This window comes from Podarcis tiliguerta, assembly GCF_965153285.1.
Source record: "Podarcis tiliguerta genome assembly, chromosome: 17".
Classification (NCBI taxonomy): Eukaryota; Metazoa; Chordata; class Lepidosauria; order Squamata; family Lacertidae; genus Podarcis; species Podarcis tiliguerta.
Window position 1 is genome coordinate 2,979,580 of NC_139550.1, and position 26,724 is coordinate 3,006,303.

Genomic DNA, 26,724 nt, shown 5'->3' on the forward strand with positions numbered 1-26,724 from the left:
GTCCTAGGCTCTGCGGTTTAACCCACAGCACCACCTGCGTCCCATAATCAGTTGTACCAACAGGCTAAAAAACAGTTTCTATCCGTGGGCTGTTAGGCTGCTGAACGGAAAATAATATAGTGCAACTGACTTTCGTGGCTGGTGTGTTGTGCGACAAGCACACAGAGTGCAATGAGACTGAGTGTTTGGGGGGGGGGAGGCTCGGTTAATTTCATTGTACACAGGTTGTACATTGACAATAAAGGTATTATTATTATTATTATTATTAACAAATAAGAACGATCAGAAAAGAGAGAGGCTGCTTTGCGTTGATGAGGAGATGAGAGTTTGTTTGTCTCAAAGCAGACCCCACAAAAATGAAATTACCCGACAAAAACAAGCTCACACCTCTCATTGAGTTTGTGTACATGCTTAAGGTACATATGTTACAGGCTCGTTCATAATTGTATTGGGGGGGGGTAACTCATGTTGGGTGACTGATGTTCTTATGTAGCTGCATTGCTTTATACTTTCTGGACTTCCCATGATCATATTATGAAGAAGTTGTGTTCTGTGTTACAAGTCAAGCCCTGCTAGGAGTTGTTGTTTCTTCTTGTTTTTCAATGTATCTATAAAAAAATTGGTGAGGCACAAGTAAATTTTTATTCTGGAAGTGTGGGCCAGAGAAAAAAGTTTGAGAACCAATACCAGTTTGAGTGGGGGGCTCATGAGCAGGAGACAGCTATTCTGTTTTGGGTTTGTCCACCCTTTGAGGGGCCTTTGGTCTGAGTCAGCAGTCTGGTTCTTATGATATTCTTATGGTTGTGGGATATGTTAGTGCTACCACTCGTGTGTGTGTGTGTGTGTGTGTGTGTGTGTGTGTGTGTGTGTGTGACAGAGAGAGAGAGAGAGAGAGAGAGAGAAACTGCCTGCCGTAACTGAGGCAATACTTACCCACATCCCCCTGAAGGGGTTGCAGTGGAATGCAGCATGAAGTGACAGTTTGTTCTGCTTCGTGCGCCTGAGCTGTGTTCCTGTGAGGCAAACATGCTCATATAACTAGATAGTTGGAGTGCTTGGCCTTTGCCAGCTTATCTGCGTGAGAGACACAGCTCTCGGCTATTACAGGGAGACGGCGTGCTGGAGTGATACAGTCTAAGCAAAGTTGCAATTTTCACCAATGGCAAAGAATTGCAGTGAGGGGCGTGGGAGACGGTTGCAGCAGCTGTAACATGGATTCGGCTTTGCCTTGCTTACCCGTGTGGGATCAGAGGCAGTTTTAGGGTAGCGTGACTGGTTTGGCCACACTGGGCACCTCGCTGCAGGGGGCACCACAACAGTGCTGTTGAGATTTGGGGGGGGGGGGGCGTAATTTTAGTGCCACACAGAGCGCTGCTGAAATTTGAGATCCCAACGCCAACCACTGGTGGGATACCTGTGAGCATAGGAGCCAACTCCCTAGGGGCCAAGGGGTCTTCACCCCCTCCAATAAAATATTTGAGATGGCTGACAACCCCCCCCCCCCAAGTTGATAGGCATTGCCATTCAAATGGTGTGCATGCACCACATCATGTGATTATGTGGGTAGGGCTTACCTGCCCCCCATATTTTATTCAAGTTGGCACCCCTGCCCATGAGAGTTTTAGGAAACATTTGAGGAATTTGCTGTCCCTGCTAAGCAGTTTCTTGTTTTTCCTGCTGCCCCGTTTCCCATCCCCGAGTTCTTTGTAAGCACGTGAAACTAGAATAAATACAGCCCCCTCACTTGAGTTATTATGGGTACCTTGTGTGGAGTTTAAATAGGGGTGTTGGTGTGCTGTGATGGGGCTCAGAGTTCTGCCATATCCTATAGTCAAAATGGGGGGGTGAGCAGAACAGTTGGCTGGTGCCCCCCTCTTCCGTTGAGTTTTATAGGAGGGGGTTGAATTTTGCAGTTCTGTTGTTGTGTACAGTTCCACCATTGTTGGGGGCAGAGGAGGACCCTGAAGGAAGACAAAACTGGGAATAAGTCTGTTCCCCTCCCACGTTCCCCACATCCCACTGACATCCTTGCCCTGTTCTGTTGACAGAGTTGTTCCCATCAGAATAGATACACCAGTAGGATGTTGCGCAAGCCAATCATCTGTGGTGGCAACATTCAGTATTTCATGTTCTGCTGGTACAGCAAGTCTTCATAGCCAGTAGCTCAGAGTGAGCAACCTAGTCATTCAGCCTAATTTGATGCTGACTTCGGATGGGCAGTCAGATGCACAGACAGGGCTCCTGAACATAGCATGGCTTAACCTTCTGTTAAAGGTGGAGGGGCCCTTATTTTTTCCACACACACCCCGACAACCTTGGTCCTCCTCTGCCTAACTTTAAAAGCCCTCCTCAAGACGTCATCTTAGAGCTCTGGCAAGAGTGATTTGCCCCCCGCCCAACCAGCAGCCTGCTGGGATTGGGGTGTTAAAAGAATTCCAAGGTCCCAAATATAAAATAAATGTCCATAAATATACAAGGCAAACACATACATAAGTATATAAACCACGTGTCTGAAATAGTACAGGAGAGCAATCCTGAAACCATTTTGACGCTCCCAAATTGACCTCAAATATTTACCTGCAAGGAGGAAGCAAATGGGGAAGCCTCTCCATTGTCTTTTCCTTACCTGTCTTAAGAGCGTATTTGTGTATGAATAGGGTGAGCCTGTGACCTGGTTTCAGGAATTAAAATATTTACCATCGCGAAAGAATGGCCAGGCCACCCAGGTAAAGCAACCAGTGACCAGTAACAGATATCCTGGCAAACAGGATTTCTGCTGCAGACCACCTCCCGTGATGTATTTCTGCTGTAGACCACCCTCTTCTGTGATCTATGTATGATGCTTTGGGGGGTGGTCTTGAGCTACAGGGTGGGCAATTTCAAAAGTCTATATAAGGGCTTGCGCACCATTTTTGGGGGTTCCTCCTCCCTCCTGCATGAGGTGAGTAAGGACTCTGTTACTTTTCAGTATACTCTGGTTGGCCTCTGTTATTTTCTCCTACCTATAGGGGACGCACTTAAGGACTCTATATGGGCTCGGGAATACCCCATGAGGGAAAAGGCACAGGGTTTTTTTCTATAACAGGGGGAAGAGAGAAAGAAAAGGGGGTGGCAGAATGAGAGAAAACGGTATCTGTGCCCCCTGACATATTACCCATATGGCAACCTTATGCAGAAGGCTGGCTGGCTGAGAGGCTAAGGAAGGGTATACAGCCTATCTGGAGTATAGAATGATGTTCTTAAACAGCAAGTGAAAATTCATTTTGTTTAAGCATACCTCGGAAGGAAGCCAGGGACAAAAGTTTTAGGGAAATAAGTTTGCTGCTTAATGGGCCTTCCTTTTTAATCATTATTGCCCTTTTTAAGAATCTGCATTGTTAGGAACTAGCAGAACAGCAGAATGGAAATAGTTATAAAGCAATAACATGGCATCGTTTGTATCATCTAAAGCATGCCATTTTTATTTTTAAAATAATTATAGGCCAGACAATTTATAGGCAAGTCAGAATGGACATCCTTGCCTTTAACAAACTGAAGGACAGCATCGGCTGGGATATTCTTTCTCCCTATCTCAGCTCTGCTTCCTGCACATGTTGTTGCTGTTGTTTAGTCGTTTAGTCGTGTCCGACACTTCGTGACCCCCTGGACCAGAGCACACCTGTCTTCCACTGCCTCCCGCAGCTTGGTCAAACTCATGCTGGTAGCTTCGAGAACACTGTCCCACCATCTTGTCCTCTGTCGTCCCCTTCTCCTTCTGCCCTCCATCTTTCCCAGCATCAGGGTCTTTTCCAGGGAGTCTGCTCTTCTCATGAGGTGGCCAAAGTCTTGGAGCCTCAGCTTCAGGATCTGTCCTTCCAGTGAGCACTCAGGGCTGATTTCCTTCAAAATGGAGAGGTTTGATCTTCTTGCAGTCCATGGGACTCTCCAGAGTCTCCTCCAGCACCAGAATTAAAAAGCATCCATTCTTCGGCAATCAGCCTTCTTTATGGTCCAGCTCTCATTTCCATACATCACTACTGGGAAAACCATAGCTTTTACTATACGGACCTTTGTCGGCAAGGTGATGTCTCTACTTTTTAAGATGCTGTCTAGGTTTGTCATTGCTTTTCTCCCAAGAAGCAGGCATCTTTTAATTTCGTGGCTGCTGTCACCATTTGCAGTGATCATGGAGCCCAAGAAAGTAAAATCTCTCACTGCCTCCATTTCTTCCCCTTCTATTTGCCAGGAGGTGATGGGACCAGTGGCCATGATCTTCGTGTTTTTGATGTTGAGCATGGAATACTGAAGAAATCATGAAAGGGTTCTGGAGTTCAGGAAAGGGCTGTCATAAGTGACTAGGCAATTCATCGGCCTGATCCGGTATGCCCTCCTCATTTTCTTAAGTGCCTTTTAAAAAAAAAGCCAGATGATGATGATGATAATAATGGGTTTTATTATTTTGATGATGAAACATAATTTTCATTATAATGATGGGTTTTTATTGTTTTGAAGATGACGATGGTTTTATTTTAAAAAACCGGTGTGGATTTTATATATATAATTCTTTTTTCGGCGGCTGAACGTGCAATGCCAGCCCAAAGGCCGCGCGCGCCCCTTCGTGCCCGACAGTAACCCCGGCAACGCCTCCTCCTCCGTCCCCCCTCCCTCCCTGGGTCTCTCCTGTCTGAAGGGAGCCAATGAGAAGCGGGGATCCGCCTCGCGCTCGGGACGCCGCCCTTCCTCCCCAATAGGAAACGGCTTCCCCCTCCCTCTCCCCCCTCCCACTTCCAGACGCCGCCCTCTCGCGTGGGGGGGGGGCGGGGAGGCGTGAGTAACCTTTGCCTCAGTTACGCTTCGGAGCCGCTCGCCCCGCCCCCTGCCACCTGTTAGCCAATGAGGCGCGGGAGCTGGACCCCCGGAGGCCAATAGGCCCGAGAGGCGGGGCGCCGCGGGGGGGCGTGGCTTGGGTGAGGGGGCCGCCGCGCCGCCGCCGCTGCCGGTGCTGCCAGTGCCGTTGCCGGGCGTCGGAAGGGGTCACCAGAGCGGGTCCAGTCGGGCGGGCGGAGAAGATGGCGGACGAGGGCGGCGGCGGCGCCGGGGCCGGGGCCGGTTTCCACATAACCACGATCCTGGCGGAGGTGGCGAGCTCGCTGGGCACTTCGGAGCAGGCGCTGCGCCTCATCCTGTCCATTTTCATGGGTGGGTAAGGGACGGGGCGGACCGGCGGGTGGTGGTGCTGCGCGAGGGAGGGAGGGGAGCGGGTCGCGGCTTGCGGGCGGGACACCCCATTCCCACGTACCCCGCGCACACGTGTGTGGCATGGAGGAGGGCAGGCGGACCCTTCTCCGCGTGGAGCAGCTCACCTGTGGCGCCAGGGATACAGCCACACCCGCCCAAAGCCCAGTCCTCTTTCCTGCACATGTTCCAGCTGTTCCCGGGGGGAGGAAGGCGGGGCAGGAATAAACAGAATAATTACAATAACCCGCATATTCTCTGAAATGCACTTCCTGGGAAAACTGGGAGGGAGCCTGTCGCATGTGGTTTACATGCAGAGGAAGTGGGGTTGTGGGGGTTTTTTTGGTAGCCCGTTGCGTCTGGAGGATCTTAATTGTTTTACAAGTAAAGTTATAAGGATAAATCTTGAGGAGCAGGTGCTGGGAAGTAACTCTGCTGGAGAGCCGCTGCTACTTCCTCTTAGTAGGCCACTGAGGGCTGTATGGACAAATAGTCTGATTTACCATAAGGCTGCTTATCCTAAATTGCAGTTGTAGTGTCTGTGTCTGTGTGTGAGAGAGAAAACAGGAAATGGTGGGCTGCCCTTCTGTGTGGGCTTCTTAGAAGCATGTGGCTGGTCACTTGGAAACAGGGAGAGGTTCTTCTGTTTGATCTAGCAAGGCTGTTCTTCTATATATATATATACTGACCTCCATAGCCTTTCTGGTCTCTGTTATCCTTGCCTTTATTACAGATGTCTGCCATAGAGATTGGGATCAGCAAGTTGTTTGACTGACTGTCTGCCAAGGAAGGGGACAGCAAGACTTGCCTACTTTTAATAACTGTGTAGAAGACAGAACTTGAGTTAAGCAGTGTCTTTTCTGAGTCCCATGCAGTGGGTTTCACATACCAGTCTTCTCTCTCGGAATCCATAAAAGCTTATGCTGTAATACATCAGCTAGTCTTAAGGGTCCTGCAGAACTCTGTGTTGTTTGTTTTACATAGCTGTCAAAGCCATAGGAACCCTACTGTCCTTCATTACATGTATGGCAAAGGTGGCTAACCTCTAGGCCTCCAGATGTTGTTGCAGATGGTGTGCTAGGGGAGGGGTAGCACCTCTGCTGGGGGGCACATCATGCTCCTTCTGGGGTACTTTGTCCTGTCCACCTTTGATCCTCACCCTGCACTCAGTTCTTACCTGTGGCTCCTAGAAGCTGTTGTAATGTGATAGCAGCCACACCCCGGGAAACGGCTTCAACTGGCTGGCTAAACCAGGTGAGGGCAGTTGATGGGTCTCAAATTCTTGGCGAGTTAGGGACTTCCCCTGCATGCGAAGACAGGCTCCGGCGGACGGAGCAGATCAAACCAATGGTGGGTCCAGTGGTCAAGTAGGCAGTTTCTGCACATGCCATAGAGGGAATTGAGGGGCAGATGAAGCTTGTCAGCTGGGAAAGGTAGCCCATCTAGGAGAAGGAAAACTCTGATCCTAAACCTCAGCTGCCTTGCGGAACATCTTCAGGAGATGAAAAGGCTAAGGAGTAAACCCCACAAATCCAGAGTGGAGTTCCCGAGACAGTTGGATGGTGCCTTGTACACTTCATTTCGGCAACTCCTGCAGCCAACCTGGTGCCAAATGTATTGCTTTGTTTTCCTTTGGACCATATCAGCAAGGCTGAGAGGGGAGTCTTCTTGTTTGGGCAACCCAGGACCTCCATACACACTGCCCAGGCTTGCACCCCAGGAAGGCCGCTTCGGTGCTGCTAATGTAGTGGTTTGGCAGACAGACACCAACAACAATTCCCATCATCCCCTGAGCTTTGCTAACTGGAGCTAATGGGAGTTAAGAGTTCAACACTCCTAATCTACAGTCACTCCTTGCGTACAGGTGTGTGAAATTAGCACTGATCTGCCATTAAGAGTTAGAACAGTAAGCACAATAAGGGTAGCACGGCTCCTTTCCTTTTTTCATGATTGCGGAGAAGAAGGAAGCAGAAACAGGTGCAGTTACTTTTCACTCCTACAAATGTTCTGTGCACTTCTTTAAAGGTGCATGAGTTCAGCTGCCTGCCTTCTGAATCAGCAATCACCCCCTGGCTACAGCTGCTTGAAACTCCTGGTGGTCTGCCTGCAGCCCAAGTCTAGGGCAGAAAAATATATGAGTGACCTGGGAGCACATATGCATGTCATAAAATGAGTAGTGCTGGAGTTGTAACCTTTGACACAGTTCTAAGCATACTTCCATTGACATATTTCTAAGTAGACATGGTTAGGGCTGGAGAATTTCTAGTTCTGTCTGCCCTATTCCGAGTCCAGCACAACACAAGAAAAGAAAGGGTGGAAGGATTCCAGGTTATTTTTAGATGAAAGAAAGGTTATGTCTCCAAGCATCAGTGAAGATTGTGGGGGCACCATGTTGAGTGCTGCACATTGCTGGGCTCATGGCACCACATGGAGATTGATAGGCAGGCTTGAAAGTAAAGGATGAGTCATAGCTATGTTTTGGATTTGTGGCTTCCCAACAGCCTTTACAATGGATCTGGATGGCGTAGGGTGGTTTTTCTGAATTCTGACAGTCTTCTAAGTCTAATTCACCTAAAACAGATACCCCATTCACCCTTAGTACTCTCTTTGGCAGGAAAGTGTATACCTTCTTTACGCCATTGAATTTGTGTGTGCCATCTGCTGCTGTGCATAAGGATCTGTACGTTGGGGCATGAATCAAACTTGGCATTAGAAGTGAACAATTATAGGACATCTCAAATTTCCTCCTAAAGCCAGCTAGCCAGACGGCTTGGAGAGGCACTGCTATGGCAGGAACTTGCATGTGTTCTTTATCTCTCTCCAGCTCTCATGGTTAATATACGTTTTGGTGGCCCAAAGCTAAGTTCTGCTAAGAGGAAAGCATATCTGTGTTCCACAGAAGCCATCTTTGCAGTTTTGTGTGTGTGTTCCCAGGGTAAAAGATTCCCAGTCCCTCAATTCAGAGCTGCAATGTTAGAATGTTAGTCTTTTTCTGTGTTCCTTTGGATCTCTTGGCATTCTGAAATGTGGATGGTGGACTCTCTTTTTTCCAGGGAGACCTGTTCAGCTAAATATGAATCACTATCACCAGGCTTAGGGACGAGGGTGGCACTGTGGGTAAAACCTCAGCGCCTAGGACTTGCCGATCGCATGGTCGGCGGTTCGAATCCCCGCGGCAGGGTGCGCTCCCGTTGTTCGGTCCCAGCGCCTGCCAACCTAGCAGTTCGAAAGCACCCCCGGGTGCAAGTAGATAAATAGGGACCACTTACCAGCGGGAAGGTAAACGGCGTTCCGTGTGCTGCACTGGCTCGGCAGATGCAGCTTGTCACACTGGCCACGTGACCCGGAAGTTTCTTCGGACAGCGCTGGCTCCTGGCCTTTAGAATGAGATGAGCGCACAACCCTAGAGTCTGGCAAGACTGGTCCGTACGGGCAGGGGTACCTTTACCTTTTATCACCAGGCTTAATTTTAAAATGTTTTGGTTTTTAGATGTTTAGGAATGCATATCAAAGGAAAAAGATAACTGACTGTGTTCAGTTTAACTAGGAGGACTGTATCTTAATTGTGCAAATGAAAACTAGCTCTGGGTTTATGTAAAGACCTCTGCGGGGGAAACCTGAGGTGGTAATACTCCAAGATGGAAGCACTGTGCTTTCAAACAGGATAGTGGCGATACTTCCAATGAAGCAATGCTCTAGGAACCTATTTATGGTCTCTCTTACTTGCTTCTGCCAATCACTTCTAAAAACCAACTACTTCAGCTTAAATTTTCCACATGTCTTAGTCTCAGTTTAGACCAAGCATGATCATGTGTGTCTTCTCAGAAGTCTTGCTAGGTTTAATGAGGCTTCAACCTTTATTAGGAAGCAAGATGGTATTGAAGTTGCTTACAAATAAACATGCATAAGATTGGCAGCAAGGCCATGTTCCTATGCACAACTAGATAACAGTATATTCTGTTTAATTTAGGGGATTTCATTCCTAATGCCTAATGTGCCCATAACTGGAGTATGAGAGTAGTGTAATCCTTAGGATGCTTTGAATTTTAATACGTAGCATTTTCAGTGTGCACCTGATTTCCCCATGAGAAACCACATGTCTACAAGTAAAAGGTTTGCATTGCACATACTGTGGAGAAGCACCCAAACCTGACTGGGAACTCTGCTAAGGTGTGGGTGTCTTAACTAACAGGATCGTGTGGGAAAGTTGGATGTTAATTATTGAGTAGAGCGAGGCAGATCTGCTGATCTTGCTATCAACTGATCTCACGTGAGAAGTATTGTGTAAATGCACTGCACTCCAGAGGTTCAGCATTGTCAAAATGCAGCACATCTTTCTTGAGCCACACAATTCCTTCCTCACTTGGTCAAGAACATTAATGCTAATTTCAGGAGGCTCTTACTAATTTCTTTCTCTTGATCCTCCCTTGCAGGTATTCTGGGATGATTTTGTAAATGAAACTGGAACCAATCTCCTCTTACAGAACCTCCCAGTTTGCCAAACCCGCAGTGGCCATCCAGTTTCCAGAATGTGCCAGAGCCAGTGACCATGATCAGCATGTCACTTGCACCGCCACACTCTCATCCCTTAGGTCAGGGAGTAATTAACTTGTGGTCCTCCAGATGCGGTCCTGCTATTCCCAACACCTGTAACTATTCACCATGCTTCTTGGGGCTGATGGGAGCCCAGTAACACCTGGAGGGGGACAGGTACCCACCTCTGCCTTATCAGGTAGCGGAATGAAAGAAGACAAGTATCCACCAACTTCTTTCCCAAACAAGCTTCTTGTTCTCTTTCTTCTCATTGGGGCACCAGATTTCTCCTAACCCCTGACACCTGTCAGCAGCTTCTTTCCACTAAGGCTTGATGCAGAGCCCTTCTTTCGTGCGCTATTCGCTTCTGGTCAGTGCAGAATAGTTCACTCCCGCAATAACTTTTGCCATTTCCATCCATGCGTCATGTTTTTATGAACAGTGAGAGAGGAGACTTAAAGGGATTGACAGAACAAATCTTGTTTTAAATCTAGACCAATCATTTTTGTAGCTTTTTTTCTGATTCTGTTTTGAAGTGTGCACCCTACTCTTGTGTTCCTTACAAAGATAAAATAGCCTGTCTATCTCAGATGTATCTGATGCTGGTTACATCAGTCTTGTTTATAAGATTAGTGATGGTGTGTGTTACTGCCTGTCTCCTCCTCCACCTGCTCTTACTCTTGCCTTCTGTTCCCTACCCCAGTGTTTCCCAACCCTTTCCCGACCGTGGCCCCCTTCCAACCTTGTCTCCTTCCTGTGACCCCCATGGGCGTGGCCAAGGGGGACAGCAATAAGTAAAAATCAATACAAATTTGAGGTTCTGCCTCCCTCCAACAAAACTCCTGGCTATGCCCACGCCCCGCCCCCCCATCCTACTGGTAGAAAGGTAGCTATTTAAATGTTTTGTTTGTAAATAGAACAGTTTTTATTTATAATTTTAATAATTGATACAAAATACAATTACATAAAATGATAGGAACATAATGAAATATTGTTGAAGCAGAAGAACATAGAATCATGGAGCTGGAAGGGACCCCCAAGCATCATCTTTCTAGTCCATCCCACTGCTATGTAGGAAACTCAGCTAAAGCATCTATGACAGATGGCCACCCAACCTCTGCTTAGAAACCTCCAAGGAAGGAGAGTCCAGAACCTCCCGAGGGAGAGCCATCTTCCGTGAATTATAAAAAGCAAACAATGATTATTTGACCCCAATTATTTGACACGGGGGGGGGGGACCTACAGATACAGTCCAAAAGGCACATAGGGCGTTCTGCATATGTGGGAGAATTTTAAAAGGCTTCACTGACCTGGTGCAAAAAGATCTTGTCATCCGGAGGTGCCCTGGCTGCCTAGATAAAACACTGTAGCCCCAAACACACATACCTGGGAGTAAGGTCCACTGAATTCAGTTCAGCTTTCTTCTGAGTAGACACTAGATGCAAGTCAGCAGCATCAGATCCCCCTCGGCCAGACGGTGGGGTGGATTGCACCCTGCACTTTGCAGAGTCAGGCCCAGGCTGCTACCGGGCCCAGCACTGGCAGCAGCAACAAGCAGCTCTGGCTCTCCCAGCCCTACCCATTGCCACCCCGCCTGAGCTGGGGGTTCTGGATCGCAAGCTCTACTGGTCAAAACGGGAGCCTCAGCGATTGCCCTCCCCCCCCCCCGAAACAAACCAAGACTGCTCCAAGAAAACACACGTGGCAAAAGGGAGTGCTAGGCCCTGGGGGGCTGCCCCCTTACCTGCTTCTGATTGGCCAAGCGGATAGCCAGTCAATCAGGATTTAAAAAAATAATGATTTCCCCCTCTTCACTTCTCACTTTCCTCTGTGGCCCCCTAGGCTTGTGCTATGCCCCCCCCCCCCCAATTTGTGCAATTTTATCTTGTGACCGCCTTGGAATACGCTGGGGGCCCCCAGGGGGCCATATGGTTCCCAGGTTGGGAAACACTGTTGAACCCTACCCAATTCCATTGCCTTTAAGTTATGCTAAGGTAACGGCTCTGCAGGGCTGCATATGTGGGACACTGTGACTGTTCCCTTGTCTGTAAACAGACAGTTCACTATCTCTCTGCCAGGCAAGGTGGTTGTACTTCAAGGCGCACACTCAGGGGCCACTGGGCACATGGAACTCCTAGTAAGCATAAGCTACAGCACTTTACAAAATGCCCTGTACAGTCATTCATTCTACAAATGCAATCCTATATGGCATGAGCTGGATCTTGTAATTGGATCTTGCCCTAGCTTCGCCTGTGCTTTCAGCACCACACCTTATTAGGGGCAGCTTTACGCATCTCAGGTGAGCGTTGGATTAAAAGTGCATTCATGTCAATGGGCATTGTGTAAGATCTACAGGAAGATAGGATTTTGAACTAATATCCAGCACTGTGATCATGCTCCTCACGTTTTTACCGAATGAATGCTTTCATTTGCTATGTAGTACTTCTGATTTTTCCATGTCATGTCTCCAGCTAGCTTCTTAACTGTCCCAGTCTTCCATATAACAGTTTCTGTATTCATTTGACAGTAGTGTTTTTGGCCCTCGAGTATAAGGTTACCAGATTTTTTTTTTCAATGAATCCGGGGACACTTTTCAACTTGAATGGATTTTGTATGGGGATTGATTTATAAATCCGGGGACTGTCCCTGGGAAATGGGGATTTCTGGTATTCTTTTGGTACTTGAAGTGGAAAGTTAGCCTTCAGCACTAGCATGTTGGCTGTCTTGATGTCCAGCATTTGGGGCTTTCGTTCTCAGCTGTCTAGTGATAATATGATATCAGCATTCTGTACCACTCACACTCCTTCTGCATGTTTTCATGTCTCTGGATGCATTGATACGGTTGGATGCGAACAAGATTCGCAGTGCACAAAGTCTGCTATGTTTCCACCAACTCACTTTGGACTGTACTTGTTCCACAGCCTGTCCCTGAGAAGAAGGGTTTGCTACTGATAGCTCAGTTGGCTAGAGTGGTGCTAACAATGCCAAGGTTGCAGGTTTAATCCCCATACGGGACAGCAGCACATTCCTGTATTGCAGAGGGCTGGACTAGATTATCCTCAGGCTCTGCGATTCTATGATCTTGAGTTGGGTCATTGGTTTATTAGACCAGTACTGCTCACTCTGATTGGCATCAACTTCCCAGGGTGTTGGAAAGAGAGTGATATTTCCTAGCGCAGGAGCCTGAGATGTTTTTACTGGAGGGGCTGGAAATAGAACCTGTGACATTCAGCTTGCAACACCTGTGCTGTACCACAGACAGATGACCCTTCCCAGGTGAGCATTGCCAGGTCCTCAGGAAGTCTAATGTTGGATTATATGACATTCTTTTGGATACATGTTGAGGTCAGGGATGGCCATGCCAGGAGAGAAGCTGAGGGGGCAGTTTGGGGTCACTAAGAAAGGGATCAGAATAGGAGAAATACAAATTTGACACACGGCGTACAATTGATTGGGGAGTTCTGTGCAAACCCCATTGTCACGTACCGCTGGTGCAGCTCCGAACTGTATCAGATAGGGCCCTGACAGGATAATTCCCACAAACATTGATCCCTCTTATCTTACGGGATCGCCTCTCCTGGTATGTCCCACAGAGGAACTTACGGTCTTCAAATAAAAACATCCTGAAGATCCCAGGCCACAGAGAGGTTAGGCTGGTCTCAACTAGAGCCAGGGCTTTTTCAGCTGCGGCTCCAACCTGGTGGAACGCTCTGTCACAAGAGACAAGGGCCCTGCAGGACTTGACATCTTTCCGCAGGGCCTGCAAGACAGAGCTGTTCCACCAGGCCTTTGGTCAGGGCGCAGCCTGACTCCCTCCTTTGGCAATCTTTACAAAACTTTAGTTTATGGTTGCCATCAATTTTGATTTTAATTAATTTTAATTAATTTTAAAATGTTTTTATAATGTTGCACTATTTTAATGTTGTTAGCCGCCCTGAGCCTGGCTTTGGCTGGGGAGGGCGGGATATAAATAAATTTATTATTATTATTATTAATTACAGGAATTTCTGCCCTGCTTCTCAAATAATTCCTAGGGTGACTTACGGTACTATAATACAAAATCCAGTAAAACATTTAAAATGTATGAAAGCACTCTAAAAATATAAGAAGGTAGCAACAAATCACCAGCCGAGATAAAAACTGATTGGGCTAAGAGGCCTGGAAAATAGCCTCTGCTTGCTGCTGAAATGATTTCAAAGGAGGCAGCAGGTCAGCCTCCTTGAGGAGAGCGGCCCACTGTTGGGGGCACCCCAACAGTCCCAGTGGATGTTGGTCACCCCAGTCCCCAGCTGGATGTTGGTCACATCTCCAGTAGAAGGGAACCCAGAGGCGGACCTCACTGAAGATCTAATGGGAGTGGACAGGGAAGGTGCTAGTAAGATCTCCTCCTGGTCCAGACTGTAAGCAGTGCTCCGTGTAAATACTACCTGCTTTTTCTTCATCAAGCTCCTAGGCATAGCCTCTGGTATTATGAGTACGTTGGAATCATGACTCTCAGTTTCATGGTATTCAGAGACTGTTAATTTATGGTTGCTTTACGTCGTCAACTTTGCCAAGAACTTTGCCACCTACCTCCTACAGTCAGGAGCATTCTGAGAATCAGCATTTCTTTTGGAACTCCTTGCTTTTATGGCTGCAAAGATAAGTGTGGAGTGAATAGTGCCCGTGATTAACGACATCATTGCATTGGCAAGGGATGTCATAAGGACAATAATCCACATTGCGTACCAGAACACTTGTGTGTGAATTCATCCCTTAAAATTACTGCTTGGTCCTGGATCTTGATAGCTACTTATTTTTTTTAGTTTGAGAGAAGAGAAGCAGTGCATCTGTGGCTGGAGACCGGCATTAGTTTGTCTTCCGCTTTCCAGGAAAGTTGAAGTGTGACAGCCCTTGCAGCTCAGGGTTCTCTTAGAAATAAGCACTCACCAACTTATTTCTTTTGATCCTACAATCATTACTGGGAAACTAAGGTTGCGCAGATTTCTGCAGTGCTTCAGAAACTTGTTTCACCGGAGGTGCAAGTGTGCTAAATTGGTGACGTGTCATGCATCGTCTCACTTTCTTTTTTAAAAATCTAGTGAGTATCTGCAGTCTAAAAGCTCCCAAGAATGTGGGCTGCTGCTAATTCTGCTAAAAGGATTAGGTGGCACATAAGAAGACTAATGGGATTTGAACCTTTGATTCCATTAGTAAATCATTAAACCTGAGGGTGGGGAGGAGGAAGATTTGAACCTTGAGGCTTGAAGCCTTTGGGCTATAAACTTGTGGATTTGTCAATGTGTTTCTTTAATTTCAAAACAAACAAAAAAGTGGAGTACAACCTCACAGGATTGGTATGAGGGTAAATGCAAGAGAAGTTGTAGCTGTGCTATATATCCGATACTTAAATAATCCAGAAAGCTCTATAGGAGGCTCATAAATAAACCACTTCTTCAGGGGAAAGGAGTGTGAGATCCAATTACAGTGTCACTTGGTTACTAGGCAATATTTATAGCATGGCTGGTTGTACTGGAGAGCAATGGTAAAATATGGCTTGTGTGGCAGATTACACTTACTAGAATCTAGTTCATTGTTCAACTGACTGAAATGTGCAACTGTCAGTCATGAATTGGGGGGGGGGAGAGAAGAGGTGAGGCAAGGGGGGGCTCTTGGTTAGAACTGCGTTGCAGTTCAGAGCGTTGAAGGTCTTGATGCAGACTTACAAAACGTTAGAGAGAGTAAAACTTGTGTAATCAGTGAACTGCCTAAATACGAAATAGTCGACTGAGGAAATTTTACTGGTAAGTTTATCGTCGGTGTTTTGGAATGAGGCGTGTGTGAAACAAATCATTTTAATTTACAAGGGTTCTTTGGGATGGCACGTGGCATTTTGGCCTATCCTGCACCCTAGAATACATTGCAGCTCATCACAGGTTCTTGGTGAACTCCACCTCCCCAACATCCAGGTCATGGGGGTGGGTGGGGGTAGCCAGTTTTGCCGCATCTGCAACAGTGCCTCCAAATGCAGCACTTTAGTTCTTCCTCCATAGGACTGAACTGGAAAAAAGTAAAGGTTTGTTTAGGGTATCAGCCAAAGCTTCGCCCGGTCCTTTCTCCCAAAGCTCTGTTTCTTAGTCACTTTAAATTGTTGAGTACAGAGAGAAAGATGTGGCAGCATCACAGTGAATTGTGCTAAAAGAACATTTTATTATTATCACTATTTATTAAATTTGTATACCACTCTGAAGATCGCATCATCACTTATCAGCATTAGTATGCCTGGAGAGTATTCTGGGTGTGTGGAGAAACCAAGGATGCTCAGCCATTGCCAACCGGCCATTTAAAACTGACTCAGTGGGTGGTGAATTTTTTCTGTCTCCATGGGGCAGATCTTTATCAGGATTAGCCTTGGCGGGTCTGTTAGAAGATTGACGCAGTTTTCCAGGGTTTCTACTTCCAAAGAGTGTCTAAGTTTATTTTTTCTCTGATCATTACATAGTGTTGGACATTTGATGTCATTCTCTTGTCATTGAGAACTGGTGCTCATTTAAAAATGCTGTCATAATTTTGGTATGGTTTGAAGTCTTTATACAATTTTATCTGCCTCTTTTGGGGGTTTTAATTTTGCTTTTTTCCTCAAAAAATGTTTATGGGTTCTCTCATTTTCTACTCATATTGAAATACTGCCCCTCAATGAGTACAAACTTAATTCACAAAACATTTTGGGGTATGTGTACCCCTGCGTCCCCGTCCCCCCCGAAAAAAAACCCTGGAGCAAGGCACTGTTAACTTCCCTGTTCCTCCTTACAGAATGGGCTGAGTCTAGAAGATAGCCATGAGCTCACAGTAAAGTCTTATGTAGCTAATGTGAGTCCTAAATGGCCAATTTGGTGCACCCTCTGCGCCCCCTGGATAGTAGAATAATCAAAAGGGAATGCTTTGATAGAATCCGTGTGTGTTCGTCTGGACTGATCTGTCTTCCTGTTCTTTCCCTATTATAGGATACCCTTTTGCCTTGTTCCAGCGCTATTTCCTTTTCCAGAAAGAACTCTACCTCATACACCTCTACAACACGCTAACGGGGCTCTCGGTTGCCTACTTCAACTTTGGTAAGGGGGGCTGAGAAGATGGCTGCCCGACCAGTGAGTACCAGAGTGGGGGTGGGGGGGTGATGTTGCTTTTCCTTGCAGTCTCTAATTGTCTCGCATTTACCTCCTCAGGGCCGCAGTTCTGTCACTCCCTCATATGTGTCCTCGTTCAGTTTCTCATACTGAGGCTCATGGGCCGCACAGTCACTGCCGTCGGCACGTCCTTCTGCTTTCAGATGGTAAACCTGTTCCTTCTGTGTTCCTCTCTGAGATTCTGATCTTGCTGTCTTTTGCTCTGCCCAGCAAGAGCTGAGCAGGAGCCCGGGGAGTGGGGGCGGGAAGGCAGATAGAGGAAGCAGTGGGTTATCCTCGCGGCTCATGTCTTTCAGATATATCTGATGGCCGGCTATTTCTTCACTGCCACAGAGAGCTATGACATCAAATGGACCATGCCACACTGTGTCTTGACTCTCAAGCTGATAGGTAAGCAATTTTGCTCATCCAGTTCTGTTCCATCGTCGTGCTTTGGCGCCACAGATTCCCTCCTACGGTCCAGCTATGTTTCTCTTTTAAAACAGTCGTGCCTTGGTTTGCGAACGAACACCTTGCGGCTCAAACATTTTGGCTCCTGAATGCCGCAAACTCGGAAGTGGCTGTTCCAGTTTTCGAACTATTTTTGGAAGCCGAATGTCTGATGGGGCTTCCAATTGGCTGCAGGGCCTTCCTGCAGACAATCAGAAGGCACACTTTTGTTTCCGAACGTTTTGGAAGTCGGAACAGACTTCCAGAACGGATTCTGTTCAAGAACCAAGCTACGATTGTATTGGGAAATCCCAGGGCAGATTACATGGGGCTTCCAGTGGCCTCTCAAGCAGATAGTAATCTGGTTCATACTCAGTGAACTGCAACATTGGGTTTTTCAGGCCATTCGGTGGGCTGGCTTTTTGTACAGTGTTGGCCTCCTTGATTATATGGTATCTCTTTCTACCCCTAGGTTTGGTCATTGATTACTATGATGGCAGAAAGGAAGTGGTGAGTGAAATGGAATCATTTTCTTTCCCCCATTCCTCTCAACGGGATTGTGTTCAGGGGAGTTATTGGAGATAAAGGCTGCAGCAATTAGGAAAGGGTCCTATGGAGCAGGCTGGGTACCCAGGAAAGTGTTCCTTTCAGGGTAGAAACCGGTTATGTGTGAACATCTGAATTCCAAACACTTGTACAAACAAGCAGAGAGGAAAAATCTGGTATTACAAGTCAAACGTCAGGCTTGTTAAGAGAATCAGAAAGTTACAGATACAGTGGTACCTCGGAAGTTGAACGGAATCGGTTCTGGAAGTCCGTTTGACTTCCAAAACGTTCAGGAACCAAGGCGTGGCTTCCAATTAGCCGCAGAAAGCTCCTGTAGCCAATCAGAAGCCGCGACTGACGTTCAGGTTCCAAAGAACGTTCGCAAACCAGAACAATCACTTCTGGGTTTGGGAGCAAGGCGTTTGACTTCCAAGGTACAGCTGTATTTGAAAGATGAGGCAGTGAAAGCAGAAAAGGTGCAAGAAGCAAACAAAGCTGGCAGACTTACAAAGCCTTGGTTACAAAGAAAATGGGGCCAAAATTCCTAAGCCATTTTGATCACCGTAACACTACACAGACACACAACTCACTTTCTTACTTTAATGTTATCCTTGGGGCTGAGCAGAAAATGTGCTTCATCCCATCCAAGTGAGACTTGATAAACTTGTCCCATGAGAAGATGACTTTAAACTTCCAGTCTGAGGGGGCGGTCAGCTGGGACGTTGAATATGCTGAAACACCTACGAAGCATTCATCCACTCACACCTGTCAACGGCAGTATCTACATCATGATTCGAGGGGGGTCATGCCTTTGCTTTTGTGCATAAGGGTTCTGGGAACAAGGCCAGAAAAATGAAGGGCTCTTTTAAATGAAGTTTCTTTTAAACAGGCCGCAGGCCTGAGGCAAAGATTACAGATAATAGAGTGATGACTTAAGGAGAAAAATAACAAATAAAGTTGGTGCAAATGCTGACTTTGTATCCTCCTGCTCCTTTGCAAAAACCGCTTGCTTTCAGGTCTATCAAGCAGTATTTCTTCAAGTTAGGACATATGTGGGTGGGAGTGGGGAATAGTTCATTTGAGGATGTTAGGGAGGATTGGGTAGAGAAATGCTATCTGTTACTGTGCCCTTGAGCTTATCATGGCTTCTTCTGTGCCAGTCCCTGCTTCCATTTCTAGAACTCCAGGGAACAAAGCCAGAAAAAGTTGCAGTTGACAAGTCCTTAGGAAAGCAAATACCAGAACAGTTCGCTATTAGGATTATGAACGACACTACAAAGCATGCTATGAACCTAGAGATTTCTGTCCATGATTGACCTATGGGATTCCTAATGGTGGATCTTGTTCTTCAAAGCATTTAGAGCAAGTGAGTTAGGCAGCTTTAAGACTAACAAAAAATCTCATGCATGCAAGCAAAAGCACATTCATGGATGCTGATGCAGTTGTCGGTGTCTTTATTATTTTTCTACAGCAGGCTCTCACTCCTGAACAACGACAGTTTGCTGTTCGGGGAGTTCCTACTTTACTGGAAGTCACTGGCTTCGTGTATTTCTATGGTGCCTTCATGGTGGGGCCACAGTTCTCCATGACACAATATCATAAGCTGACAAGAGGCGAGTTGACTGACGTTCCAGGCCAAAGACCCAACAGGTAATTTTCCTTGCCCCGCTTCCCAGTGCCTGGAGTAATCTTGTCCGTTTCCTGTGTATCCTGGCGCTGCTAATCAAGACTCCAAACATTGCGGGGTGTGGGGCATTCCAGCTTCCTCATGGCGGTGATTCCAAAATCCATGTAAGGGCTATAACTTTATTGGGTCAAGCAAAATATTACAGACTCATGTGCAGTGCCCAAGATTTCAGGTTCTCCCCCCATAAAGGTAGTCATTGTAATTAAAAGCACATAACATTGTCCATTTGAGCCACAGTCCACTTTCCCTTTGTTCTGAAATACTGCACCGCTGGATGAGTGATTGCCTCTCTCTGTGTCTCTCCCCCCCCCCCCCCGGTCCCCAACGTTCATTTCAGCTTTGTGCCTGCCCTTAAGCGCTTGGGCTTGGGCCTCTTCTTCATGGTAGTCTACACTGTCGTGGCCCCATACATCCCTGAGGAATACCTTGTCTCAGATGCATACCTGGTAAGAAGGGCTTGGAGGAGAAAGAGTGGTAACTCAGGAGGAATAGTATTAGTAATTATTATTATTATTATTATTGCTAGAGTATTTGTATGTGGTCTAAACCACAGAGCCTCTTGGGCTTGCCGATCAGAAGGTCGGCGGTTTGAATCCCTGCGACGGAGTGATCTCCCGTTGCTCAGTCCCTGCTCCTGCCCACCTAGCAGTTCGAAAGCATGTCCAAGTGCAAGTAGATAAATAGGTACTGCTCCGGCGGGAAGGTAAACGGCGTTTCCGTGCGCTGCTCTGGTTCGCCAGAAGGGGCTTAGTCATGCTGGCCACATGACCCGGAAGCTGTACGCCAGCTCCCTCGGCCAGTAAAGCGAGATGAACTCTGCAACCCCAGAGTTGGCCACGACTGGGCTAAACGGTCTGGGGTCCTTTACCTTTTTTTATTTATACCCTGCCCATCCAGCTAGGGTTCCCCAGCCACTGTGGGCAGCTCCCAACAGAATATTAAAAACACAATACAACATTAAAAAACTTCCATAAAGAGGACTGCCTTCAGATGTCTTCTAAAAGTCAGGTAGTCCTCGAGGACGTTCCAGGATGGGCGCCACTACCGACAAGGCCCTCTGCCTGGTTGTAAAAGTCCTTAAGTTGATGATGAAAACCAAAAACCTTGTCACTGCTGAGCATTTGAAACAGGGGGGGGGGGGAAGGTTGAATATATATATTTTTTGGGCTTAGTGTGTATGGCTAAAAGTGCACATAGCAAGTATGCAGACTGCCCACCTTAGCTGATCCCTGCAAATGACCAGGGACAGGGCAATTTGCAACCTTATCCGGGCACTGGGCTTAACCTACCCCAGTGCTGTGTCAACCTTTTTATTGCTTTGCTGCTGCTGTCAAAATTAGTCACATTGGGGTGGGGATAGGGGATTTTAAAAAGCATCCTAGTTTTACCTACCACAACCCAGCTTTATATGCCATTTCTCTGTACTGTTGCAACTGCACTTGAGTTTTTTGAGATGAGCCACAGGTTCTTCCCAGAGTTGCATGTTTGATTCATCATTAGGTTCTTGTTTCTTGCCTGTTGCAACTGAGCAGACTCCCCCATCATAGCAAGTTCATCGGAGTCTTGCCTCTGATTTCCAGGGCAAAGCTTACCTCACAGGTTTTTTTTCTTGTTTCTTGCAGGAACAGCCCTTCTGGTTCCGCTGCGTTTATATATTGATCTGGGGCAAGACGATGCTCTACAAGTATGTTACCTGCTGGCTGGTCACGGTAAGCCTGGAAGCTAAACTTGGCCTGCAAAACCGCTTTCGCCTGTTGTGTAAGGCCAAGCAACGTCAAGACAACTTGTTAATCTTCGCCGGTTTCGTTGCAGGAAGGAGTCTGCATCATCACGGGGCTCGGCTACAATGGAAAGGATGAAAAGGGGAGGCCTAAGTGGGATGCTTGTGCCAACATGAAAGTCTGGCTCTTCGAGACAACCCCTTATTTTACAGGCACCATCGCCTCCTTCAACACTAACACCAACGCCTGGGTGGCTCGGTGAGAAATGCTGATAGCTTTTCTGCAGAACAGTTTTCACTTGGACAGAGAGGAGGTAGCCTTTTGTACAAGACCAGAAAAAGTCCTGAGGCTGTCTATTTTTTTGTGTTTACTACCTTGGCCCACTTTTGAAATGTGAGCAGTGCTTAATTTTTTTAAAAAGCATATATCCAGAGCTTAAGGGAAATCAGTCGAAATACCAGTGGGCAAGGACAGGGCTTCTGCACTCACAATTAGCCCAATGTAGTAAGTCTCCTTGTTTGAACTCAGTAGGATTTATACTACTATAATGGCTGACATTGAATCTGCTCCCCCAAGGGATAGCCCCACTGATTCTCTGCAACCAATTCCAGTCAGGCTGGCAGACTGCAGTTCTGAACACCCTCCAGAAACTGGGTTTTGCCCCTCAAGCCCTTCTAAGTCTGGGGTTGGGCCAGGCAGAAGCCATGGTCAGGCAAAGAATATTAGATACCGAGAGACAACAGGACTGCGTAAGGTGCCCCGACTATAAAATAGGAGAAATCGAGAGGGAGATAGCCGTACCGGCAGCATATCTCTTCTTTCTCGTATCTAGAAATGCAAGAAGGGCCTTTACACTCGCCAGAAGCGCGGCTGTTCCCTCGCCAGTCCTGGATGGAGCCTTTAGAAAAGTCCCCTACGCTCAGAGACTTTGCACCTGTCCATTGGGAGAGATAGGAAGCCCAGAACACTTGTTCCTTAAATGTCCCTTTTACGAAGAGGCATGTAGTAAGTTCATTGATCCCCTACTGGTGAGGCTTGCCGACCTCCCGCAAAAGCAAAAATTTGACCTTTTGCTGTTAGGCAGAGATCAGAAGACGACCTGGATGGTGGCCAGATTCTGTGTACAAATCTGTAGGCGCAGACCATCGCCCAACTCAAAACAGTCCAGCATGAAAATCCCCAAACTCAGTTCCGTGGGTGGCTCTGAGTCAACTCCCTGGGATAGTTTATTGTTGCACATTTTTTCTAAATTTATTGTTGTACATTGTTTTAATTGTCTGTTTTAACCATATTTGCACACCAGTAGGATTTATTTCTTGGTTAGATTTACTAAGTAAAGCAATCTTACTTAGTAAATTTATATCCACCATTCTTTGCCCATGGAACTCTAGGTGTAACATAGAAGGCTTCTTTGGGGGTTTCCCAACCAGGAGGTCAGCAAGCTTGAGACCTGCTTAGCCTCAGCAAGGCACCAAAGCACCATGTGCCTTCCCACCATGCACACAAAATCTCTGGGATGTGGGAACCTGTGGCCCTTCAGATGTTGCCACATGGTGTGGCTCCTGGCCCTGCTGTCTAGGGCAGTACCAATTGGGAGTTGAACAACATTTGAAGGGGCCACAGGTTCACCATGCCTCACCTAATGTCTTTGTGCTTAATCCAGCTGCTCCACAGTAGATTCACATGATTACCTTCTTCAGAGCAAGGTGTTCATCCCCAACCCATTTTCCCCTCTTTACATCACCTGGAGTGGTGACGACTATGCAGCTATCCTTATCTTGCAAATTGGCTTGACAAAGTCCTATTACGAATTACAAGCTGGTAACGTTTGGAGCTGGTGGGATCGTGATTTTTTTATACCCTGGGTGGTATTCAAATAGGTTTTAGTCAGAGGAGACAAAATGAATGGACCTAATTTAGTCACGTTCGTTAATTTCACTCAGTCTGCTCTGAGTAAATCTTAGTTGACTACCACCTTGCCTACTCTGGGAATTGTACAGCACCAATCAAGAAAGTGCTTTTACACATGAAATAGAAAATATCCGCTGCATGCCTATGATAGTGGAAATGGATTCCACACAAAGTTTGAGCCCCCAGAACCGCTCATTGAGAAATTAAGCTGGAACGCATGTTGTTCAACTTGAGGGTTTTCTTGTGGGCAAATGATGTCTGTATTTCCCTAACTGAAAAGCATTCTCCATATCTTTTAGAAACCAGTCCAATAAAGAAAAAAATGCATGCAGTAAAATAAAACCTATATGAAGGTTGTCACAACAAATCCAAGATACAGAACACAAATTATGTTAAGTTAGCTAACTAAGAGGTTAGAAGTGATCACCATGGCAGTCTATAGCAATAGATTTAACTTGCACAGAAATCTTGTATATAAAGAAGGCCATAGCGCAGTACCAATGCATACGTCCCAAGTTTGATTCTTAGCATCTAATTAATCTGTTTGCCCAGTGCCGCCCCCCCCCCAATCTAACTAAAACCAGCTATTTCCATAAAATTGAGATCAAATTATTTCTGCTACATGGAGAAAGATAACTTTGAACCAGGGACCACCAGTGTTTTTAAGTGCTGGTTTAAAACCCTTTTCTTTTGCTGTTTGAGCCTCCTGCAGCAAAAAACTAAACCAAAACTTGATGAAACCACCATTACCTTTTTGAGATGACGTCGTTTCTTTTCTTGAGAAAACTAAATGGTGATGAATGCCTTCAGGACTGGCAACTGAAAGGATTTATTGTTTTCCATCTACAGCTACATTTATAAGCGGTTGAAATTCCTGGGGAACAAGTTATTATCTCAAGCACTGTCCTTGCTTTTCCTGGCTATCTGGCATGGTCTGCACTGTGGATACTTGGTGTGCTTCCAAATGGAGTTCCTCATTGTCATTGTTGAGAGACAGGTGAGCAGCTTTAAATGAGTGGTAAAGTCAGCCTCTAGGTCAGGGCGGCCCACCTTTTCATACCAAGTGGGCTGCAGGAGTGCTTCAACACAGAAGCCATGGGCTGCACACAGCCTTATTTCACTGGAGGTGGGAAGCCAGGCAAAAGTTTTGATGTCCCCTCCCAGCCCTCTTCCCAAAGTCGCTGCCTTCCCAGAGGCTTGGGGATAGAGGCACAAGGCTCTGGCAGGGTCTTAAAGCCCTCCCACCTACTCCCTAAAGTGCTAACTAGACTTAGGGAAGGAGATGGGAGGACTCTAGGACCCTGTCAGAGCCTTCAAGCCTCAGCCCCAAAATCCAGGGCCTCGCCCAGCTTTGGTATGGCAGCACGAGGTGGCTCACCTTTATCTAGGTACTATGCCTTTCTTGGAAAGTCCTCCATCAGATCCTATAAATTGGTAACACCAGGTTGCCAGGAAGGATGTGGAATGAAGTTTCTGAATTGGAGGTTAGTTGACTTCATCCTTGTGTGGTTCCTAAGTGAGCAGCATCAGTTTTACAAAGGGACATGTTGGGTTTTGGTTTTTCAGGCTATCTTTTGTGTTCTAGACTGCAGAATGAAAGAAAATGTTTTCTTCTCACTACAGTACCCAAGGCTTTCGTAAATGCCAATGAATCAAACCGATTTAAGATTGGGGGCTATAGGTTGACAGCCATATTAAGCAGTCAATTTATTATACATGTCCCTTGGGTGAAATCTAATTCTGTAGACCAGGCTAGGGTGCCTGTGTTCATCCTACATTTTTGTCAACTCCCAGCTCATGCCCAGCATAGCGGATGGCCAGGGGTGGGGGTCCAGCAACATCTGGAGGTCTGGAGTTTCCCCATCCCTGTAGTCTGGTTTTAGACCACACAAAACTCTGGCTCATGTTGTCTGAACTCAAGCCTGCCCACAAACTAGCTTTTTGGGGTGTTTACTGACCACTTTTAAGACCACTGACAAGCCACAGCTGGGGTTGCTGTTCCACCTTAAGAGCTGCCGCTCATTGGATTCTAGTACTGAACAAACAGAAACCAGAAAAACAGCTAAGACCTGTCCCGTCAGTGCAAGCTCAAACTATGGTGTGGGCCCTTAATTGCTGTTAGTACAAAGTAAGGTTTGGTGTTGTTCTGAGCCTAGCCATGGAGACCAAGTTCTTCTTGTTACAGCTTATTGACCTGGTACACGACAGTCCACCTCTGGCTGCCATGGCCTCGACTACTATCTTGCGGCCTTTCTTCTACGTGATTCAGCAAGCTGTCCACTGGATGTTCATGGGATATTCTCTGGTGCCATTTTGCCTCTTCAGTTTGGAAAAGTGGCTCAAGGTACTGCAGAAGTCTAATCCATGGGGCAAGAGGACTCCCCCCCCCCTTACTGTCAGCAGTAGCATGTCTTAACTCTCGCTTCCTCATTCACTCCTTCTAGGTATACAAGTCTATTTATTTCCTAGGCCACCTGGTGTTCTTCACATTACTGTTTGCAATGCCTTACATGCGGAAAGTACTTGTGCCACGGAAAGAAAAGTTAAAGAAAGCCGAGTAACAACCAAAAGGTAAAAAAAAAAAAGCCATGGGGGTGTGCTACTGCTTCGTAAGCAGAATCAGGTGGCACGCAGCTAATTAATTTTGCTTCTTTCTCTTCCAGATTGTACCACGCGTGCATTTATTATGGGAATGGTAGAAGCATCACCTGCCAAACTTGCTGCGGTCAAACCCATGCAGAGTGACATTGGGAAAAGAGCACAGGGGCAAAGACCCCAGATTGAGGGGGACTGGGGAACTGGCTGCAAACTCTCTCCCCCCTTCTACAGGTTGCCTTATCTCTCAACTTCTCCCTACGGACACTCCAGTCTCTGGAAATGTCAGATGATTGTAAAGCACTTGACGCAGCTGCCATCTAGGAATGGAGCCACCGCCTGACTTTTTCTACTTTCCAATTCTGTTAGATAAAATTGGTCCCAGTTGGTTTTTCACTCGTGCCTCATCTGCTTTTTAAAAAACAAACCGGCTGGGGAAGCTGGTGCTGTTTCTGTCTCCTAGCTTTCTAGGCAAGGGGGAAGATAGGTTGGTCGTGTTCATAAGCTACACAGGAGTATGTGGGACTCCAGACCCACCCGCACTGTTTTGGGTAAATCGAAGGACGATCCTCTGTTGTAACAACTGCTGCGACCCTCCAGCTATTGTTGGACATCATGGCTATGGGGCCACCATAAAAGGCCAGAGACACTGGGAATGACAGCAGAACAATATCTGAAGGGCTTTAGATTTTCTGTGCTATAGGTATACACACTAAGGTTGCTACTTCATTTTCGTACTTTGCTGCATGTCCTTTTATACAACACCAACTGAGCAGAAAAATCTTTTTCCTGCTATGTTTTAACCCTTCTGCATTGGTAGTCACTTCTTTTTGCCTGCCACCTAAGAGAAGGTAAGCAGGGGTAGATCCCTGATACTGCTCCTACTCAGGTTTGTTTTCCCCATCTTATTCAAACAAGCACAGCT

General features: G+C 46.7%; 1 protein-coding gene and 1 long non-coding RNA gene across 3 annotated transcripts; one reads left to right on the top strand and one right to left on the bottom strand.

Moving 5' to 3' along the window:
* Positions 1-4,918: 4,918 nt before the first annotated feature.
* Positions 4,919-26,195, top strand: LPCAT3 (lysophosphatidylcholine acyltransferase 3). 2 transcript variants are annotated; one of them, XM_083420251.1, is made up of 13 exons: positions 4,919-5,178; positions 16,731-16,838; positions 16,950-17,056; positions 17,207-17,300; positions 17,812-17,849; positions 19,357-19,535; positions 19,910-20,018; positions 21,195-21,281; positions 21,385-21,551; positions 24,054-24,201; positions 25,390-25,548; positions 25,649-25,775; positions 25,868-26,195. In XM_083420251.1, exons 1-12 carry the CDS (start codon positions 5,049-5,051, stop codon positions 25,763-25,765), a joined length of 1,443 nt encoding a protein of 480 aa, XP_083276377.1. In that variant the 5' UTR covers positions 4,919-5,048; the 3' UTR covers positions 25,766-25,775; positions 25,868-26,195. The 2 variants fall into 2 exon arrangements, with proteins under 2 accessions (XP_083276377.1, XP_083276378.1); XM_083420252.1 differs by lacking the exon at positions 4,919-5,178 and adding an exon at positions 9,862-9,946.
* Positions 5,601-9,537, bottom strand: LOC310667960. The gene is made up of 3 exons (XR_014506485.1): positions 9,311-9,537; positions 8,663-9,031; positions 5,601-8,295 (listed from the first exon to the last, which is right to left on the bottom strand). It is a non-coding gene; the product is annotated as an uncharacterized lncRNA (long non-coding RNA).
* Positions 26,196-26,724: the final 529 nt, after the last annotated feature.